The sequence below is a fragment of the Notothenia rossii genome (assembly GCF_949606895.1).
Source record: "Notothenia rossii genome assembly, chromosome: 4".
Taxonomy (NCBI): Eukaryota; Metazoa; Chordata; class Actinopteri; order Perciformes; family Nototheniidae; genus Notothenia; species Notothenia rossii.
In genome coordinates, this window is record NC_136902.1 from 53,855,415 (window position 1) to 53,870,502 (window position 15,088).

At 43.8% G+C, this 15,088-nt stretch overlaps 2 protein-coding genes across 3 annotated transcripts in view; one reads left to right on the top strand and one right to left on the bottom strand.

The window, feature by feature from the left end:
• Positions 1-15,088, top strand: part of LOC307035385 (uncharacterized protein) — a 464,943-nt gene that overhangs the window by 170,491 nt on the left and 279,364 nt on the right. The window lies entirely within an intron of this gene.
• slc8a2b (solute carrier family 8 member 2b) overlaps positions 1-15,088 on the bottom strand; it is a 425,653-nt gene that overhangs the window by 31,321 nt on the left and 379,244 nt on the right. For both annotated transcript variants that reach the window (XM_079674593.1, XM_079674592.1), the window contains 2 exons: positions 10,893-10,996; positions 9,090-9,107 (listed from right to left, as the gene is read on the bottom strand). In XM_079674593.1, coding sequence (XP_079530719.1) covers positions 9,090-9,107; positions 10,893-10,996 — 122 coding nt within the window. The remainder of the gene's footprint in view (positions 1-9,089; positions 9,108-10,892; positions 10,997-15,088) is intronic.

Genomic DNA, 15,088 nt, shown 5'->3' on the forward strand with positions numbered 1-15,088 from the left:
ACATTTCTCCAGGCCCACCTAGGCCTGTCACGATAATTAATTGTGTTGGACGATAAATTTTTCTGGAAATTATTGCGATAAACGATAATATTGTCGGCACCGTTTTAAGACAATTTTAGACATAATGATAATATATAATAATAATTAAAGTACATCCTTTCAAACATAACTTTTTATTGGACATTCAACATTGCAAATGAAATGTGAAATAATATTAAAATATATAAATTAATACATAAAACAAATTAATTAAATTATAATAAATTAATTAAATCACACACAACCAAAACAATAAATTAAATAGAGTCAGGCTGGAAAACAGAGCTCTCTCTCTCATTCATATATATATAAATAAATAAATAAATAAATAAATAAATATGAGCACACATTATCTCACAAGCAAAAAAAAACTCCTTAAAACAACAGTCAAGTGTACAATCCACTGTCAAAGACCCAGATGCCTCAACAGGCCATATCCAAATCTGTTTTTCTAAGTTTTCGAGCAAGGAACACCAACATGTTTGCATTGTCGGGCGGGGGCTCTCCATCTCCAGATGCCCTGTTTGCTCCCAGCTGGAAAAACGGAATGGGGTGGTTGTGTTTTAGGTGGTTTAAAATGTGTGGTATTGCCTGCTTTTGTCGCTACCTTTTTTAAACCAATGCGACACACCGCCCGGCTCATTCAAGTCCGTAGGTTCGCCTCGTTGATTTGGTTTGAATCCAAAATACTGCCACACCGGAGAATCGAGATGTGTCGTTAGGTTTTGTAACCAATTCCATTTCACTTTAAATTCCCCGCGAGTAAGTCACACGTTGTCTCCCGCTTGTCGCTATATTATTAATTTGGCTGCTACGCTGCTGCACGTGCAGGCGGAGTGTCCTGACCTGGCTGTGTGTCAGCCCCGCCCCTCACAGCGCACCTGGCAGCCACAGCGCTCCAGGCTAAAATGCTGGTCACATCTTTATGTAAACGGCAATTTATCGAGCTCAGAAAAGCTATCGAGTCCATTTTTATTTATCGTAAGATAAGTCAATTTATCGATTAACGCGACAGGCCTAGGCCCACCCACACAATAATTCCTGGCTACGCCACTGGCGTGCACCACGACAAAGGAGCCTCATTCACTTTACATTGGGGTTGTTTGCGTGGTGCAGACATGTAAATGTATCAAAGTTTGTGACTCCACCACGCAATGCAGTGTTAAGGAGTCGTGGTGGAGTCACGCATTCTGGTGAGATTAGGTTGTTCTATTCCCATAGCACTCAGTAGCAATAATTATATGTGTTTTTTAATGATAAAATTGTTACTCTTAGAAATAAAATCAATGACCTCTTGCCTTTGACCAGTATACTGTTGTGTTATCAACAGATCCCGGAAATGTAAGTTCTAATATTACACTAGATAGTAAACTATAATGTTTATCAGCCATAAACCTTGAACAATTAAATTCAATGATTCTTTCTTCTAAACCATCAATGTGTATCTTAGACCCGATTCCAACTAAGCTGTTAAAGGAAGTTTTTCCATTAATTAGCACTTCTTTATTAAATATTATGAATATGTCTTTATTATCAGGCTATGTTCCACAATCATTTAAAGTAGCAGTAATAAAACCTCTTCTTAAAAAGCACAACCTCGATCCAGAGGTTTTAGCGAATTATAGACCTATTTCTAATCTCCCGTTCATCTCAAAAATTCTTTAGAAAGCGGTCGCTAAACAGTCGTGTGATTACTTAAAAAACAATGATTTATTTGAAGATTTTCAGTCTGGCTTTAGAACACATCATACCACAGAGACAGCTCTGGTTAAAGTCACAAATGACCTTCAAATAGCCTCTGACAAGGGACTTGTCTCTATTCTTGTTTTGCTCGATCTCAGTGCTGCATTTTATACTATCGACCATCCTATTGCAAAGACTAGAGCACTTAGCTGGCATAAAGGGAACTGCTGGTTTAGGTCCTATTTGTCTGAACGCTCTCAGTTTTTGTGTGTCAACGATGAATCTTCCAGGCAAACCAAAGTTAGCCATGGAGTGCCACAGGGCTCAGTGCTTGGACCTATTTTGTTCACACTATACTGTATATGCTTCCGCTAGGCAATATTATAAGGAATCATTCTGTAAATTTCCACTGTTATGTGGATGATACTCAACTATATTTATCCATCAAACTGATGAAACCAATCACCTAAATCAAATTCTAGACTGCCTCAACGACTTAAAAACGTGGATGACCTTTAACTTTTTGATGTTAAACACGGCCAAAACTGAAGTTATTGTACTTGGCCCGAAGAATCTACGAAACAAACTATCTAAAGATATTCTAGTTATGGATGGCATTAATTTGGCCTCCAGTGAAACTGTAAGGAACCTTGGTGTTATATTTGATCAGGATTTATCTTTTAACGCCCACATAAAATCAATTTCAAGGAACGCCTTCTTTCATCTACACAACATTGCCAAAATTAGGCATATCTTGCCTCAAAACGATGAAGAGAAACTAGTCCATGCATTTGTTACTTCTAGGCTGGATTATGTTAACTCTTTATTATCAGGGTGTACCAAGAAGTCAGTTAAGTCGCTTCAGCTGATTCAAAATGCTGCATCTCGTGTACTAACCAGAGTTAGGAAAAGGGACCACATTACTCCTGTTCTGGCTGCCTTACACTGGCTCCCTATAGAACACAGGATAGAATTTAAAATTCTTCTTCTCGCCTACAAAGCCCTTAATGGGCAGGCGCCATCTTACCTTAAAGAACTCATTATACCCTACTGTCCTACTAGGGCATTGCGTTTCAAGAATGCACGTTGTTGGTTGTTCCTAGAGTCTCTAAAAGTGCAATGGGAGCCAGAGCCTTTTCTTATCAAGCTCCACATTTGTGGAATCAGTTTGTGTTCGGGCGGCAGACAGCATATCCGTTTTTAAGAGTACGCTTAAGACCTTCCTTTTAGATAAAGCTTATAGTGATAAAATAAAATAATCTAATAAGAGTGCATTGACGTAGACACGTTGTGCCTCTTCACCTATACATTTTAGTTCTTACTCTTTCACTTAAATCCTAAAAACTTAGATCTTATATTTAAAACTTTATCCAAAACCTTTCCCCTCTCTGACCTCTGGAGGTTCTAATGAAGCTCAGCGCAAGTTCAGGCAGGAAGACCTATCACTTGTATTGCGCGTCATGGCAATACTCACTCCCTTCACTAAATGATAGGGAGCGCCACTCCTCGGCTAACCTATCACTTCCCTCCGTTCACAAGCCTAATCATCGCACCTGTTAATCCCTCTATATATGCTCTCCCCTTTTCCATCAGCTGTCTTCCAGGTGTCAACGCGCAAGCAGCAGCAGGGCTTCGTCCCAGCTCCGGGTATTTATTCATCAGCTCCGCAGTCTTGCGGATTAAGCTACAGGGGGCGTTCCCCAGTTGGCCAGCGGTTCTAGCCGGCCACCCCGCAAACCCGGATGCGGAAGAAAAAGACAAGGATACTGAGCTCCACGGAAGTTCCTCCGGCTTAATGGAAAAGGGCTACTTCAGGCAAACAATTGACACACGCCTTCAGTCTCTCGAGAGGGCATCACTGGCATCAGGGCCGCTCAAATGCGGCGCTTCCGGCCTTCACGCGGAACGGGCCCTCATCGCTTGCGAAGCTTCACCCACTTCCGGCTTCAACCACAACCCCTCTTGCAGGCAGGCAGGGCTCAAGCTACATCTCATCGAAGCTACTTCTCCTTCCGGCTCAGTAGCAGTACTGGTCTCTAAGTGCGTCTTAGGTGGCAAGCAGGTAGTGATGGCGAGATGAAGCCTTATGAAGCTTTGAAGCTTTCCAGCCAATTGGTTCGCAAAGGGTTCATCTCATGAGGCTTCATCATGGGCTTCATTTGAACATAAACCCCTGTTGGTCAAAGCGTGTAAAACAGGCAATTGGAAATCTCAACAGTTGCGCTCTATCTCATACCGAGTTCCCAATGAGTAAAGCCTTAGAATAACTCTAAACAACGGACATAAAATCCTATTTTCATGTTAACAATATTGTTTTCATTCCAGTTGAACGATTGTGATTGAAAAGCTTAAAGGAGGCTGGTAAACATTGCAAAGAGGGATTCGTATTCCTTAATATTATTCATAAACTTAACCACGTTGTAGCCTGAGAAGGCTAAACCATATCAGGAATACATTTATTAACTGCATTATCTCATTTAGCGTAGCTTCTATAAGCAAACCCTGCGGTCGTGGGTCGGCTGCTTTCCAGCGAGCCACAGCCCACACGCTGAATCTACCCAAAAAACACTGGATATATCTTATCTGCATTTATTCATTTATTTATTCATGTTTTATTCCTACATTTATTTATGCTTGTATCTATTTATACTTATGACATTTTCCGACCTCTATATAAGTGAGGGTCTGAGCTCTTTTAATTCCACCGTGTCACCAGCGGACCCGGGTACAGGAGGGGTAATATGGTTCTCGTTATACATCCATGGGCATTATGAGCGTCGTGGCTCAACGGTTCAAATGATCCGAATCGCTTCCCGAAGCAGTCACGTGGTATCGACAGGCAGCGAGGTTCGTTCGTCATCGATGACGTCACTGGCCCGAAACGAGACAAGCCTCGATACATGCTTCACAAAAAGATTCGGGGATTACTCGACACACGCTCCGAAGCCTCGGCGCAATACGTAACGGGTGTAACGCGTTACAGCATGGAGTTATGCAGTTCGGGTAACTACTACCCGTCACAATGCTCAGTAAGTACCGCTGTCTCAAGCTGCAAAACAGCCACGGATGCTGCCCATCCGTGGTTTTGGGGGGTTTCTTTCAGGGAGAAAGAGAAGCTCATGTAAGAGGATAGAAGACAGTCTTATCACCCAACCAGCACATCAGCATCTACGTCTCACCGTGGCGTAATTAAACTGCTAATTAAGCTAGTCCTATACCAGGGCTCGACAGTAACGGTTACCAGGTTGCCATTGGCAACCATTTGAAAAATGTCAACCACTTCTTGGACTTTGGTTGCCATCAGTGGCAACCAATTTTTAACATAAGAAATAAGGACAGCAAAACGTGCACCCCAAAATAGATAAATGTTCATATTCGTTTTAAGAGTGATATCTAATTGTCGTGACCAGTCGGAACCTGATACTTAAATTGCACGTGCATTGGCGTGATTACGGAGCCAGAAAGCGATGCACGTTTAATCGCGTGCGCGTTGCGCCGTGTGTTTGTTTTACAACAAAATGGCGAAGCAAAAATAAGTTCCTTGACTGTGTGATAAAAAGTTCAGCCAACACCTCAACTTCTCCAATGAATGTTCAAAGTGATTCAACTGATGGAGCGTAAGGTAAAACCCGAACGAAAAACAAAGAGGAATGTTTTCCATTCACTTCCGGTAAAGGTTCCTTCAAAATAAGAGTCCCGATCTTATTACTACCAAAATAAAAGTGCAAAACGAAACTTTACCATAGAAAATGGTTGCATTAAATTATAATCACTTCTATAAAAAGGTAACACATTTTAAATATAGTTAGACATATTAAAGGTAATTTACAGCATCAATAATTAATATCAAATGTTTAACTATGAATGGTTTCATTTATTTAACATTAGAAATGTATTAGTCTGGCCAATCCAAGACTTCAATGCTGAAGGGCCAATGGGTCTATGGTGGGGGTCAGCACAAAGGTCAAGAAAACCCACATTTGAAAGGGAGACAACGGATGATCAAGAAACTGGTGACTTGCTCAATTCATTCGTGAGGGATCTATGAAGACAGAACAACAGCAGCACTACTGGTATTTTGTATACCAGCAATTGAGGGTGGACAAGTTTACTACCACTTAGGTTCAAATAAGTGCGTTAATTACTTATTGAAAAGCATTTGAACATTCTTGTGTCACATGTTCATTATTAAGTTGACGTATAACTGTATAGCATCTTAATTATTTAAAATATAAGGTATCAAAAAAAAAAGGGCAACCGTATTTTCAGTTGGCAACCAAAAGTGGATGCCTGGTTGCCAGCCTGGCAACCACTTTTAAAAGTTAGCGTTGAGCCCTGCCTATATCATGGGTCATGTCTCAGCATTTACCTAAGCAAATATTATTTCATGCTGCTCATATTGCACTCATATATTTGGTTTCATGCTCACATGGCTTATGTTAAGCAGGGTATGATATTCATGCATCATTGTACTCAAGCTAACAGCCGCATTACATTGTCTACATCTCCCTCTTCGCCGGGCATCGGCTCGTGCCGGCTATCCAAGATCTCTCCAGCTTACCTCTGGTAAACATGCATATAACTGGTGGTGGTGTCTTAAGAGCATTTCAGGGCTCGTTCAGGATAGGTGCAGCAAACCTGCCGCAATCAAGGTAATTGTTCCTCTTCCCTACAACAACCGCTTCTCATCCTACATTCGTCCGAACCTCAGTGCCGTGCTGGCTATCCAAAGGTCTCTCCAACCTTCAAATTGGTACGTATGCATATAACTGGTGGTGGTTCTTAGCATGTCAGCACGTATATTCGGCCCGCGGTTCATGTTTATCCTTGCATGTCTAACCCTGTACGTCCAGGTTGTAACCTTCGGGTCTGTATAAAATGTGTCCCTGCGAAGTCAGGTTGCCCCGTACGTCCGGGATGCCCCGTACGTCCAGGATGCCCCGTTCGTCCGGGATGCCCCGTACGTCCGGGAAGCCCTGTACGTCCAGGACGCCCTGTATGTCCGGGATGCCCCGTACGTCCGGGATGCCCCGTACGTCCGGGAAGCCCCGTATGTCCGGGACGCCCCGTACGTCCGGGACGCCCCGTACGTCCGGGAAGCCCTGTATGTCCAGGATGCCCTGTACGTCCAGGAAGCCCTGTACGTCCAGGGAGGATGCCTAGGAAGCATCAGTACGTCTAAATCCCCACATGTATTAACCTCTCATTTCATCCATAGATTTCCACTGCATCCCACAAGGTAAGATTTAATCACGTTCAGTACTTCATACTTTCACTTCTTTTGGGAGTTCATCGGAAACGGTTCTTCCCTTCCCGAATGACATCCTACAAAACCTGGGCCTAATCGCCAAACACCATTTCATTCACTTGTTATAAACTGTCATCATTATGTTTCATTTATATAATGTGGCCCGATAATAAACATGTATTCCATACATCACGTCTCTCCTGATTGAAATGAAGCTCAGCGCAAGTTCAGGCAGGAAGACCTATCACTTGTATTGCGCGTCATGGCAATACTCACTCCCTTCACTAAATGATAGGGAGCGCCACTCCTCGGCTAACCTATCACTTCCCTCCGTTCACAAGCCTAATCATCGCACCTGTTAATCCCTCTATATATGCTCTCCCCTTTTCCATCAGCTGTCTTCCAGGTGTCAACGCGCAACCCTCCTCCACCCCTTCGCCTCCTGCTTCCAACTCAGGGCCAAGCTCAACCTTCTCCCTTCCAACCGGACCTAACCACTTATCACCACCACCAGTGTCTAGACCCGGGGGGGTTCATCGGAAACGGTTCTTCCCTTCCCGAATGACATCCTACAAAACCTGGGCCTAATCGCCAAACACCATTTCATTCACTTGTTATAAACTGTCATCATTATGTTTCATTTATATAATGTGACCCGATAATAAACATGTATTCCATACATCACGTCTCTCCTGATTGAATTAGAGGGTAACAGGTTGCAGAGAGGCCTATCCCGGCCGGGGGGTGTGGAGCGTAGTCACAGACCTACTCCTCACCTCTCACCAATTCCCATTAAGGTTCCAGTGGGGACCTTTCTCCCTGTGTGTGCCTCTCCACCTCTGTTCCTTACTTCTTACTTGCTACCCTTTTCCCTCAACCTATCTTAAGGGAGTGCATGTATGTAGACACGTTAGTTTAGCTGCTATAGGCTTGGACTGTCGGGGGGACACCTACTTCGTCTTTCTGTCTGTTTGTACCTGTGTACTCTGATGTTCCGATTAACCCAGCTTCCCCCAATTTTTTTTTTGTCTATATCTACGCCGGGATCCTGAGTTGTGGCTGATCCTGTTGCTGTGGTCCTGTGTCCTGGATCCTCGATCCTGAGTCCTGGATCTGAGTCCTGGACTTTGAGTCGTGGCTGAACCTATCACTGTGGTCCTGCCTGACTCACCACCATACTACTTCCCTGATGGCTCCCACAGGACTGTTGACATCCTCGTGGATTCATCTTCTTATTATAGACACATGAATTTCCAAACATTTGGTCTACCTACGCTGTAAAATGTATAATCTCTTCGATTTACACACGGTATCTATTGCACGTCTGTCCTTCCTGGGAGAGGGATCCCTCCTCTGTTGCTCTCCCTGAGGGTGCTCCCATTGTTTCCCTTTAAACTGTGGGTTTTCTCTGGAGGCTTTTCCTTGTACGATGTGAGGGTCTAAGGACAGAGGGTGTTGTATTGTCATACTGATATTCTGCACAAACTGTGCTGTTGTATTTGTTGTAAAGTGTCCTTATTGCAAAGTATTTTTACTGTATGTACAGCCCTTTGGCTCGATCAAAAAATGTTTTAAAAATGTGCTATATAAATAAAACTTGATTTGATTTAGATTTTTGGTCTGAAACCAAATCTCCCCCCCCCCCCCTATCGGCCTAGTTCGGGGGGAAAAGTACTCCGGTGTGAAAGTGCCTTTTGTATCTTCTCTTTCTGAAAGTGTTGATGCTGTGATGAGTCAGACTACAGCTCACTAATACTTCAGCGGAGGTTAGGGTGATGATAATGTTGTGATAATGTGAAGCCGTTTTAATGCTGGGCTCAGCCTCAGATTGTTATCTGAAACAATTAGTTTGATATTCAGCAATTATATTGATAAACTGAATAATTGTTTGTCATATTTTAAGAACAAATTGCACCTTGCTACTTGTTTTCCAGGTATGAGGATGTTGTGCTTTTCTCGGTTAATCAAGCTCTAATAAAGACTGTTGGTCGGACTAAACAAGAGAGCTGAAGAATGTTTGACTTGTAACTATTATCATCAACCCTACTGAGATTTCCTGACAAATGAAATGAAGCCAGGAGCTTCACTCTGCAGCACGAGGAATGTCAGATGCTCTTACCTTGGCTGAGCAGCAGCGCTGTGGAGAGGACAGAGAGGACAGAGAGGGGGGGGGGGAGGGGGCCAGTTAGTAATAGCACACATTCTGCCTGACAGCAACATCTAATAATACATCAAACTCCACTCCACATGTTGTGATGAAAGTGCAAACTCAAAGACACTATTTAGAGACTTCATGTGTGATCACTGAGCTGCAGCGTGCGTCACTCTCAGAGTGAGCCTCTGTCCGACAGCCGGGGTTTTTAATCTCTCTGACTTCAAGACAAGCTTTCAATAATCCAAATAAACACTCCTCTCTCTTCATCTGTGACTTTTTTTCCGAAACACAACAAAGAAGAAAGGAGGTGGTTCAGGTGTGTGTGAGTGTGTTTGTAATTGAAGCAGCTAAAAAGCGAAACAAACCGAATAAAAGACAAAATGAAACCCACATGCTGCAGCACACCACAACAGTCAAACTAAAAGAGCAAGAATTTAAACTTGGACAAATTTCATCTTGTTACTCAGCAGGTGCTACTATGAGCAATGAAACATTATGAAGTTCCACTCACATTGTAAAGTAAGCACTCTTGTTAAAGGTCCCATGTCATGGCCAATTCTACTGATCATAATTCCATTGTTGAAGTCTACGAGAATAGATTTACATTGTTCAATGTTCCAAACTCACATTGGTTTCTCATACAGCATCTCTGTATATTATGTGTATTCACTCTGTCCTACACGGCTTGTTGGAGCTCCTGCCCCCCCCCCCCCCCCCCCCTCCATGTGAGCCCACTGTGCTCTGATTGGTCAGCTCGTCCACTCTGTTCTGATGAGTCCACCACCGTTACAGCGGAACATCAGTGTTTATGTGTTACAATGGAGTTAGCAACCAGAAAAGGACACCAGTGATGACAAACAGATGAGAATGCTGCGTGGGGTCTGGGTGCCGCGTTGGCGGGACGTTACGGGGCTCGCTGCCCCGCCCTTTGAGGATCGAGGAGCGGACAGTGTGAGGTGGATTACTGGTGTCGCTTCCTGGTTGCTGCGCGGGGTCTGCGAGACCGCGAGACACAGCATAACTCTGTGTCTCATAAGCCTGAGCACACACACATGAGTGTGTGGCGAACTGTGAGTGGAGATCCACGGAGCCACGGCTGAGAAAAGATAAGGCTGAGTGAGTGTGTGTGTGTGAGCTCCACGGATTGGTCCACGTGGTCGTTACGTCACTTACACCAGGAAGAAGAAAATGAAAAAAGGGAAATCCCCAACGAGGCGTTCTGGGGCAGCATAGACAGGTATTTTCTGTGTTAGAGTTTTACTCGCGACAGGGAGTACTTTGACGGTTTGTGACTTTGCAGACCGTTTACCGTCTACATTTTGAAACTACAGTTATCATAATTTAGGGGTTTTAGGAAGTATTCTGAAAACAATGAGTTGTCTGGGGGCTACAATTTTTGTGCCATTGGTTTACATTTTGGCAAATTGTAATGATTAAAAAGTATGCCCAATTTGCTATTCTGTAACTTAACTGTTCATGTTGTCATGTGCCCAGGGATTTACCTACAACTGATATTGGATTACTTTCATGCTGAAGAAAACTGCTTTAAAGGAATATCTTTTTAATTATATATTTGCAGTTTTATACACATTTGTTTGCAATGGAAAGAGACTTTCTGAAAAGCTATAGTATTTGTCTGTGTCCAGGTAATTTCTCATGACAACTTCCTGTTTACTCCTCTTAGATTTGTTTGTGGTAAGTCAAGTTTGACCTTGAGATCAAATGAAATCCTGATATGGATCACATCAACATCCTGCAGGGACGAACCTGAGATCCCTCTCTTCAGCCAGCGCGGCTCCTCCAGAACTATGAAGAAGTTCTCATGTTTTTCATATTCTTCATCATCAATGATCCTCACCTGGAAAGTCTGACTGCATCCAAACACACACACAAGCACAGAAGCAAAATAATTAACGACAAACTTAGAAGTATTTTGCATTTCGGTAACACTTTATATTAAGCTGCACAAATTAACCATTGTTGGGGCAGAACCTCTACGCGCCGTTCCTATATGAGCGGGTTTCTCAAAAGAAGGAAAAATTCAAAGAAGCCAGGATAAGGGTTAAACAATAATCTGTTTTAATGGTAGAACATACAATACATCACCCAATCTCCTATTCACCTAATCACGAAGCACTCTGCAGAGTACTCCGGGCTCAGGTTCTACCACCGTCTGATATACGTACCACGACAGCCAGTCAGAAACAAGAGCGCCGATCAACAAAATCATCACAATATTTATACACAGGTGGGGAGGAGTTTTATCGCTTGCTCTTCCCTAGTTATTTGTTATTGGCGAGTTCACTTCTGAGCGAGGTAGCCAGTGAGTTGGTAGTGTTCCATTGGTCGGTTTCACTTCTGGGCGGGACCCAGACAGTGAGTCAGCAGTTTGTTGATTCCATCTGTTGCTTCTGTGCGCGCGTGTGTGTGTGTGTGTGTGTGTGTGTGTGTGTGTGTGTGTGTGTGTGTGTGTGTGTGTGTTTCTGTCCCTCTGCCCTCAGGCAGTCCCCAAATCAATGATTTGGAGTCATGACAGAGGACTCTTTGACAGGACACATACTCATTCCTAAAACATCTTCAACACACACACACACACACACACACACCTACACACACACAAACACACACACACACACACACACACACACACACACACACACACACACACACACACACACACACACACACACACACACACACACACACACACACACACACACACACACACACACACACACACACACACACATCCTATCATGTATCTTATCAAACAACAGTCACCTGTTTTTCTTTATGAAAGCCATAATATTTGTATATATTTACCATTCATCATCTCATGACATCTTTAGGATTAGGTAAATAACAAAGCTTAACTGTTCCCATGGCCTAAGGCAGTGGTTAATTTGAGCCGGATCCGGCACCTCTTCATTTTGGCCACCCTGTGTTCCGGCACCTATTTGGGCAGATCCGGTACCTCTCACAAAAAATTAAAATTAAAAATGGTTAAAATGAAATAAAATATGCAGATATTAATTTACAGAAAAATCCCAAGAATTTCATGTCGTTTATTAGGATTAAGATTTGAAAGAGTCGGAGATCTGTGTTGACGCACTGAAAAGCTGGACCAACGGAAAAACGTCTTTCACTTTTGAAATTCGCCACATGAGGAGCACGTCGCAGAGAGGAAGAAACGGTGATTCAATGCAAGCATGTCAAATAGACAGTTAAATTGACTGTCTTTCTTCAAAAAGAAGGAAGAGGTAATAGACACTTCAAAACGAGTCAGAAAAGCCTCGACAAGCAGCGACGAGGGCAGCTGCAGCGGTCATGTTGATGGTCAAAACCAGGAGGAGGTTAGCGCCGCAACAGCTAGCCAGCTAGCTAACCGACAGCTAGCCAAGCCCGGGCAGGAGGCTGGCACCGTGGCAGCAGCGGGTCAGGTTCACCGCCAGCCGGAACAGGAGCCAGCTACCGTCAGCCAGGTGGACCACCAACAGCAACGGGTGGGTACCCTGGCATCAACTAGCCCGGTACAACAGCCGGAGCAAGAGGCGAGCGGAACCGCGACATCAGCTGGCTTACAGCAGGAAGATTCAGTAGGAGAGGAGCGCGCATTGAGCGTAGAAGAGTGTGGGACGTCCAGCGACAGGTCAGGGATGGGATGCACAACTGTTTGGACAGAAGCTCAGCTAAAAGTGAAGCAGACTTACTATCCCTGGCTTTTTAGGGGAAAATCAGGTTTGGGTTGCACAACGTGTAAGGCGGTGGGGACTTTGGGGGCAGAGAAGACGTCGGGGATGAAACTTGCAAAAGAGTGGGTTTTATGCACAGTAACCTCATCTGCTTCAGATATTATAAAACAGCAACACGCACTCAGAAAAAAAGTATTTGAACATGCCCGTACCAAGGCTCACCTAGCAGCAGCAAGCATTCTTGAAAAGGCAAAAGTGGACACTTTAGGACAGTCTATAATTAATAGTCAGTCTGAACAGATGGCCACTACAGCTCACGTATTTCGCACGGCGTACAAGGAGGCTAAACGCCACCGTCCCGCATATGGCTTCGAACAGGAGATTGATTGCCAAGAATTAAATGGACTCGATATGGGGAGAATTTTACATTCCAATGTTGCATGTGTAAACATACAGAAACATATTTCTGAAGAAATGAAAAGAAAACTGTTTGAAAAAATAGTACAGTGCACTCCCAAAATCAGTGTAATGCTGGATGAGTCAACCAGTTTAAGCAAGAAGAGCTGCTTGATAATATACCTTAGGGCTCAGTTGCCCGATATGGACAAGCCTACAAACATTTTTACTGAACTCGTAGAGCTAGATGATCTAACTGCTCAAGGTATTGTCCACAAACTGTTGTCTGCTCTGGAGCGCCTGCATTTGACACAGGATTTTCTCTCTAAGACCCTCATTGGAGTAACTTGTGATGGTGCTTCGGTTATGTTAGGGCGTAAAAGCGGAGTGGCGAGTCGGCTCCAGGCCATGTTCCCCAACATTACTGTGTGGCACTGCTCAGCCCACAGGCTTGAGCTTGCAGTTGCAGACGTAGTGAAAGAGATGGGTGCTATAAATCACTTTAAAATATTGATGGACAAGATATATGCACTGTATAGCACATCTAACAAAAATCGAATGGAGCTGAGAGAGTCAGCTGAGAGCTTGGATGTCCAGCTATGCAAAATAGGTCGTATTTTAGACACTAGATGGGTGGCATCAAGTTTTAGAACCGTTGAAGCAGTGTGGAAGAACTACCCAGCACTTTACAAGCATTTCAAAACTGCATCAGAAGATCCCTCCCGTAACAGTGTCACAAAGCAAACATACAGTGGGCTTGCTATGCGCTTATCTTCGCATGCGTTTGTGAACAATTTAGGCATAATGTGCGATGCATTGCAAGAATTATCTGAGCTCTCAGTTGAGCTTCAAAAACGAGACATTACCATCATTTCAGCACACAAGTCAATTTGTCGGGAAATCAGGGTACTTGAGGCCATGTCGGATCGGCCAGGTCGCTACACTGAACTGAGCCAAAGGGGAATTGAGGAAAACTCTTTCCATGGCATCACACTGAATGGAGGAAAATCAAGCGACAGATCACTCGACCCCAAGCAGTTTTTTCTAACTGTGGCCAAGAACTTGGAGGACCGTATGTTATCTCAAGGAGGCCGGATGCCAGATAAAACTGGATATAACAAGTTCATTGAGGAGTTGAAGGTGCTTTACGCACAATACTGGCCCGAGGACGCAGGTGCGCTGTATGGAGAGACTGAGGTCGAGTCACTGTGTCAGCGCTTCAACATTGCCAACCCGCGCGCAGTCATACGGGCCTACAGAACGTACAGAGACTCAGATGGTAAAGACACCCCCGATGAGCTGATGGAGTTACTTGTTGCTGTCAACAGCATTCCCATTGCAAGTGCTGAATGTGAGCGCGGATTTTCTCAAATGAACTTGATTTGCACTCCCAACCGTAGCTCTTTGCTCACATCCACCATGTCATCTTTACTCTTCCTAAATCTTGTTGGACCCCCCCTGGCTAAATTCAATCCAGTCCCGTACTTGAGGTCCTGGGTGGCCAAAGGACACAGAACTGCCACAGAGACACGCAGTAAAAGCAGAAAAAAAGAGATAGAGGACAATCCGGACATGCTCGTGATGTGGGGTGTTTTAAACAACTAAATATGGTGAGCAAACATACTGTCTATTAATAGGCCGCCGTGCCAATCTTTGAATAGGCCTAATAAATATTTTTTTTACACGTTAAACCTGTTGAGAAATTAATTGCTGGCTGTATACTGAAGTCCCACCTGTGGTGATGTGGGCATTTGCCTATGTTGTGCGTACTAGCCTAAAAAATTAGAAATTATCGTCATAACATTTATACCATGGATACTATTTGAAATTGAGGCTTGTAAGTCCCACAGCGTTGCAAGTGGACATTTTCATGTT